Source organism: Oreochromis aureus, linkage group 7, assembly GCF_013358895.1.
Source record: "Oreochromis aureus strain Israel breed Guangdong linkage group 7, ZZ_aureus, whole genome shotgun sequence".
Taxonomy (NCBI): domain Eukaryota; kingdom Metazoa; phylum Chordata; class Actinopteri; order Cichliformes; family Cichlidae; genus Oreochromis; species Oreochromis aureus.
Window position 1 is genome coordinate 33,460,763 of NC_052948.1, and position 7,235 is coordinate 33,467,997.

Here is a 7,235-nt window from a genome sequence, read left to right on the forward strand (position 1 = left end):
CACACTGGACAGGAGACTATCAAAGTAAAGCAGGAAGTAGGGGGAACACACCGAACACACGCAAGACTAAGACAAACAGGGAACAAACTAAATAACCAGGAACCTAAGAACTATAAATACAAACAAAGAAAGAGGCTTGAGAGAATTTAACTATACCGAACAAAGACAAAGAAACAGATCATTAACACAATAAACAAAATCCAAAAGTCTATAATCCAAAACACTGGGTCAGTGACCCAGGAGCCCTAACACACTGAGAATTTAAAACGCTCAGATTCTTTCTTCTTCGATAAAATCTTCAGTGTGGCTGCTCTCCCAGGTGTGACAGCAAAATTTAACATCCAGACATCCATGAAATACAGGATTCACAACGTTTAATGGAGTTAGAAGTTAGTAGGAAGTTAGTTCACTAGTTTCTATCTAAAGATGATACACTATGTTCTGACTGAGGGATTTCTAAAAAAACTAAAAGCAAAGCTCTACTATCACTTTGGACATAAATTAAGAAGGAAATCTAAACAGAACCAATGTTTGTAGAGTTACTGAAGTTGGTTTACCTTGCATATAACCGTGTGTTACTTGGTGGGTAGCTACACAGCTATGGTTAGAATAATATAAAAACATTAGCATAGTGAAAAAGGAGGATAAACTCCTCAGTAAAAGTTAATGTGAGATGGGCAGAGACAAATGCAATCACTTTGCAGGAAATAGATGCTGAAAACAAACCACGCTTCAGTCAGGGAAACACCTGCTATGGAAAACTCAACTATTCATAAGTGTGATTCTTTTCTGACATGTTCAAATATTTGGTATCTGTCAAACCTGTTAGCCCAAGGGCTGTAGTTACACCATAAGGTTTAAAAAACTAAGAAAAAGGCAGAGAGACTGACAATGGCTGTTTTTTAAATATTAAATAGAACAAGATATTAAACATCACAGCACATCAAAAAGTCAACAGCCTTAATGCACGCAAAAGATGCAGGGTTTATACGTCATTACAACAAGCGGATACAAAGATGGTGAGGATGCAGTGATAGAAACGGAAAGTAAGATAAGAGGGAGCTGTGTTTCAGAGCAGTATTAACTGGAGAAGTCACATTTAATAGAGAGTATTTTTGTTACATGAAAAAGTAATAAAAGCTGCCTACTTATTAGTGCTCGGTACTAGAGTCTGAAGGAAAATCGCCCACATTTTGCTGCACAAGTAGCTATTTCCTAAGGGGAAAAAATGTATTTTCTTAGGAAATAGATCCTAGATATCCTCTTCTGAAACTGACTTCCAGTTCAGCTTGCTGTCAAAGTGGACGCCCAGGTACTTGTACTAACCCACCACTTCAACATCCTGTCCCAGAATAGACACGGGCCATGTAGCTGTCCTCTTGCTTCTAAATTTGACCGCCATCTCTCCAGATGGCATTCAAATATGGAATCAGATCATTTCTTCCCACAAAAACATCCAGTAGTACTCTGCACTCCTCCTCCTGCCTATCATTAATTCATCCAGCAACTGGATCAGGTTTTTCAGTAGGTGGTGTGACCTGGAGTTTACTGAAAGAATGAGATGTACAAGAACAGGAATGGAGGCTGCAAAGACGCCTGTGGAGCACATCATCAAATTAAACAGACATCTATATTAGGGAGGCTGTAGCTCAGGATGATTCGAGGCGACCGTGGTTCACGGGGTTGGTAAGCTCATCTTGTAACCGGAAGGTTGCTGGTTCGATCCCCAGCTCTGTTTGTCCTTGGGCAAGACACTTCACCTACCCTACCGCCTACTGGTAATGGACAGAGGGGCCGATGGCGCGATATGGCAGCCTCGCTTCTGTCAGTCTGCCCCAGGGCAGCTGTGGCTACAACTGTAACTTGCCTCCACCAGTGTGTGAGAGTGAATGAATAGTGGAATTGTAAAACGCTTTGAGGGTCTCAAAAAGCGCTATATAAAATGCAATCCATTATTATTAATTGGAAGGTTACTGGCTTGATTCCTGGCTTCTCCATTCTGCATGCAAAGAAATGGGCAAGAGAGTAACCCCAAGTTGCTCTGTGCTATGTAAGAGTCAGTCTATTTGCCATTTACTGTCCAGTCTCACATACCAAAGCCTAATAGTTTTTCCTTATACTTAGTTTAGTTTTAATCTTTGGGCTTTGTGTTTCCATGGATTTTGCATTCCTGACAATAGAGGCTACTTTCAATAAAGACACATTAAGAATAACCAAACTAAATGTAGACATCAGATTGTTTTTCTGTTATCGCCTTAGTGTTTTTAAGAAACAGGACAGCTGCTGAACCCTTTTCTGGCAGGTTGCCTGGGCGGATCACCTCCTCCCTGAACTACAACTGGGCTTCTGATAACAGATCTTTTATTATTACTCCCTACTTCAATATCAGAGGATTGCAAGGTTGCCAGGCAGGGATATTGAGCGAAAGCTAAGAGTTTCTCCCTTTCGGCTTGGCCCGGCATCAAAACTTATTAGACAGATAAATGAGAGCTGGACTTGTGCCGGAGCGGGCCTCTTTCTGTGCCTGTGTCATTTATTCGTCCCCCGAATAAAGGCTCCATCAGATAGCGGGTAGCCTTTCATGGCGGCCACCATCTCTCTGCATCTGTTGACCCGCCGCGGCACAGTCGGGATAATTTGGGCTGCTTCGGCGGCTCTGAAACAGCACTTTCACTTTGAAACAGCTTTTGTTAATTTTGTTCTTTCTTACTCAGATAGACCTTAGATTTAGAGGTCAGGAGGCATATATGTGGTTCTTCTACTCTATTGGGCATTTTGTTCTCTTATTTATCAAAGCAAAGAGGCCTTGAAAACCCATTTTATAAAGGATTTCTTTGTTATATGAGGCTGTACGGCAAAATGGGAGGCTTGCTTTTTTAACCTACATGGTTGGATGATGTGAGTGGTATTTATAGCTTTGTAAGAAATAAATATTGCTTCTACTCAGCAGAGCATCTGTTTTCTGCTTTGTCTATCAGAATTAAGCTCAGTTCCTTGAAAAAAGCATTTCCTTGACTAGTTTCCTGTAACCATGGTAATAGGAAGTCCTCTCCAATCACGTTTTCGTACTGTATGTCAGGGAAGTGGACAGCTTCCTGCTGTTCTCACTGGCTTCCTCTCTACTGGTGTGAACTCAGGATTCCGCATTAGGTCCTGGAAAGCTGCGCAGCTCTTTACCACAGCTCTTGTTGTGATCCGTTTTTTTTTCTTTTCCACATTTTCTAATGAATTTGCCCTCAACGCAGTCACATTTGAATGACGTAAGTTTAAACTTTCTTGTAAAAATTTACACCAAATAGGAGTTTAGGCAGTGGCAGTTTCAAGGTTTCCTTTTTATTTCTTGTGTTTCTAATACTTTTCAGGTGATTACTCGAGCGAACAAAACCAATGAGATCAATTAATTTCTCTGATCGTGTGAGTTTATCTTTATCTTTATCTTAATTTTCATATCACTGCTCAGTGGGACATGAGAGCTGCATGTATAAAATTAGCAGTCAGATCTGACTTTAAAAATGTTTTTGCTAATTTGCTAACTTTGCCCTAAAGTAAGGTTTTAAAAGTCATTATTACACAACAGCAAATATGCTGGTTTAATTCTGCATTCAGGATTCTTCATTGACATGTCTCTCTCTTCTACACTCACTGACTGTTTTGTCAGCTACATTTTCCTAGTTCTAAGTTGGGCTCCCTTTAGTCTTCACTACTACATTAGTTCACATAGATTCAATGGATTTGTCGGCTGCACATCCATGATGCAAATTTCCAGTTTTACCACATTCCAAAGGTCAGATCCGGTGACTTTGGAGGTAACAGTGAATTACTTGCCACATTCGATAAACCAGTAGGGATTATTTGAGACATGATGTATCATAATGGCAGAACTGTGGTCATAAAAGGGTGGACATGGTCAGCAACAATACTCAGGTAGACTGTGATGTATAAACAGCACTCACTTGGTTGTAACGAGTGGTTATTTCAGTTACTGTTGCCATTTTATCAGCTCCAAGTAGTCTGGCTGTTCTCCTCTGACCTCTTCTAGCATCAACAAGATATTTTCACACAGAGAAAATGCTGCTCACTGGATATTTTGTCTCTGTAAAGCCCAGAAATGATTGTGTGGGAACATTCCAGTAGCTCAGCAGTTTCTGAAATACTCAGCCCTGCCTGTTTGGCACCAACAACCATGCCATGTTCAGTGTCACTTAAATCACCTTTCTTCCACATTCTGATTCCCAGTTTGAACTTCAGTTGATCATCTTAACCATGCATATTTGACTAACTGTATTAGGTTGCTGCTATGTGATTGGCTGATTGCTGCTATTAAAGTGGTCAATGGGGATAATGTCTCCGATATAACATATTAAATATACTAGACAGTTCTTTTTTAAGCTGTGGAATCTTTAGGAAGCCAAAGAGATGGGATACCTTCTGGCTGTGATCACAGCACCCCCACACACCCGTAGTTCAAACCTTCTGTTTGTGAGGATCAGCCAATCATCTGTTAATGAGATGGCAGCTTTAGGCCCCAGTAAGACGAGCATAGAGACATGTTGGCAACTGGTAACCACAGGTTGTTTAAAAACCCACCACTATAAAGTCTGTGTTTGGGTTACTGTGGTAATAGTCTGGTGGGTTCACAGTGAGTGAGTGGATGTCTTTTGTCCAGCCTCTTATTGAGACATCCCCCTCTTCTAAACCTAATGGATTATTTCCAGTGATAAGGCAGTGTTATACATGTGAAGAAAACTGCAGAGGGAATATTCTGCCATTGTCTGCAGTTAGAGTGAAAACATCTGAGAATAACAGTGAACTACATAAAAGATAACAAAAGCATATCAGACAGAACAGGCATACAGAGAAAGTTTATTTTATGTTTCAGAGATACTAAAAGCCACTTCCTGTGGAGTCACGAACACACTTGCGAGAAAGAAATGGAGAACTGATTTGCATCAAGCAGCACTCCATTACTCCTCCTCACTGGATCAAACTGGCAGCGATGCAGCTTGGTCATCTAGTCACCAGCAGCACTTCTCTGCAAATCCCACCCCAACCTCAGAGTCTGATATTCAGGAGCCGACACCCATTCCTGCTGGACTCCATCCAGCCTGTGTTGGTCAGGACAATCATCAATCCGAAACGGGGGATGGAGGAACCTCTCCAGCTGCAGACTCCACAAAGCTCCAGTAACTGCAGCTCATCGGGACCTGGTGGGAAATCCTGCTGGAGTTTAGACATGAGGGTGGCTATTCTTCTGCTTACTCTGGCAGGAGCAGTAATCCTCCTGCTGCTGTACAGACTGTTGCAGCTAAGACACAGGTGTGTACATGTGTAATAACGTGTAGCCAAAAGGTAAATTGATGTTTGGCTTGTTTGGTAAGCCATCTGTGTGCATCTTGACCCAACTCAGTTTTGCCTCAGAAATGGGATAGTTTTACCACTACATTTACTTGGTGTTGTGTCTTCTTCAGGCTGAGGATGGCCAGAGCGAGGCATGCTTTGGAGTACACCAGCTTCTACCACAGTGGCACCTACACACTCAAACACCCCACACCTTGTCAGGAGCTGCCAGAGAAGAACGGGGCAGTACCTGAAGACACTGCACCACTCCAAACCATAACCTCAGTGACACCTGCTGTCCTCACCCCAGTGCCACCTCCATCGCCGCCCTCACCGGCACCCCCTCCACTGCCACTCCCCCCACCTCCTGTCCTTCCACGTCCACCTCTTCACTCTCTAGTTTCTCTCTCTCCGACACCCCCTGTCCTGTCTCTCCCTCTTCCCGTGCCTGTCATCCACACCACCCCGCCCAGCCCTCACCTATCATGGGGTGCCTGCTCAGATGCAGATGTTTATTCTCGGATTGGGACTTTCAGGCCATCCAGGCTTTCCAACCTCTCCAACCAGTCGACGGTCATCCTGTTTGAACACTCGTCTCTTTGAACTCTCACAGAATGTGTGTGATCTCCTCAAGGAGTCTGTGACTGTGACAGGGATTACAAGATGTTTCCTGTACTCCATGTTTATGTGTGTAAGATACAGAAAAACACAAGAAGTTAACGTTTCAAAACTTTAAAACATGAAGTTTGCACTTTGTCAGCCACTGGCTTTATTGACAAAAAAAAGGACCAGTGCAATAAAATTGCAATTTAAATAAAAAGAACCTCTATTTTAACCATTTTTTTTTTTTTTTTTTTTTTAAACTGGACTGTGAGGTCAGGAGGACAGATGAAGTCCTCCACTTCTCCAAGAAGCAGGCCTAAAAAAAACTAGCAATAGCAGATGAACAGTATGTAAAACAGGGCTTATGAATACATTGACCTTTTGGTGGAGGATTTCAAGAACGAGGTACAACAGTGAACATCTACAGTGGTGTCGGGGAGTGTGTTTTGGTCTTATAGACTGTATTTCTAAGACTTTCACACAGCACTGTATGGTAGCTTTACTTTGCTTACATTAGACCTCAACGCATTTTGACAACTGTAGTGGCATTTTGCTTTGCTTTCCGCCTCATTTAATTCTCATTATGCCACACATGTACACTGCATATAATCTTTTAAACCACCTGTCATAGATACAAGAAAATATATTTGAAATATTTTAGAACTCTGTCAAAAACATGTTTGAAACAAAAAAATTGCATTGTTATTTATTAGGCAAATAGCAAGCTGAATTTGCATTTTATACCCAGATTACACGCTTGATTTTTCTGAGAAGAAATAAATCAAGCATAATATTCAACAACTAAAGCAAAATTCTGTTCAGGACAAATCCCTGTAAATTTGTACCAAAAAAAAAAAAAACATAACAATGTGCTTTATTGTTTTTGTAAAACAGTCATTTGAAAGCTCATGGATAATAATGATTGTATTTTGGAGTTTAAAGTAGTTTGATCAAAGACCTTGCACATCCTGGTGGATTAACCATTACAGAAACATAAAAATAATAATAATTTATCTATGCTGTTAAGTTAGGGCAGATATGGCATAACCCATGGTGGTCTCATAAGTTTAAGCAATGTATAACAAGTTCATCACCAGGTAGTTAGTAACACATTTTGAGACATGAGAAAATACACACCTTGTTATTTATTGTCTTAAAATATTGTAATGTAAAAAATAATGATAATAATGAGATTTTTAAATATTAAAAAAATAACCATGATCCCTTGTCTCTTTAGCTATCTAGTGATCACCTAATGATTAACTCACTATTACTTTCTGGCTCTTTCTGTGGCT

The 7,235-nt window shown here is 40.9% G+C and overlaps 1 protein-coding gene across 2 annotated transcripts; it reads left to right on the forward strand.

Annotated features, from left to right (window-relative positions):
* The first annotated feature begins 3,110 nt into the window (after nt 1-3,110).
* Nucleotides 3,111-6,780, forward strand: LOC116324914 (inverted formin-2). Of its 2 annotated transcripts, XM_031745692.2 has the most exons (4): nt 3,111-3,260; nt 3,363-3,414; nt 4,880-5,316; nt 5,469-6,780. In XM_031745692.2, the coding sequence occupies exons 3-4, from the start codon at nt 4,997-4,999 to the stop codon at nt 5,938-5,940; spliced, it is 792 nt and encodes a 263-aa protein (XP_031601552.1). In that variant the 5' UTR covers nt 3,111-3,260; nt 3,363-3,414; nt 4,880-4,996; the 3' UTR covers nt 5,941-6,780. The 2 variants fall into 2 exon arrangements, with proteins under 2 accessions (XP_031601552.1, XP_031601551.1); XM_031745691.2 differs by lacking the exon at nt 3,363-3,414.
* The last annotated feature ends 455 nt before the right edge of the window (nt 6,781-7,235 follow it).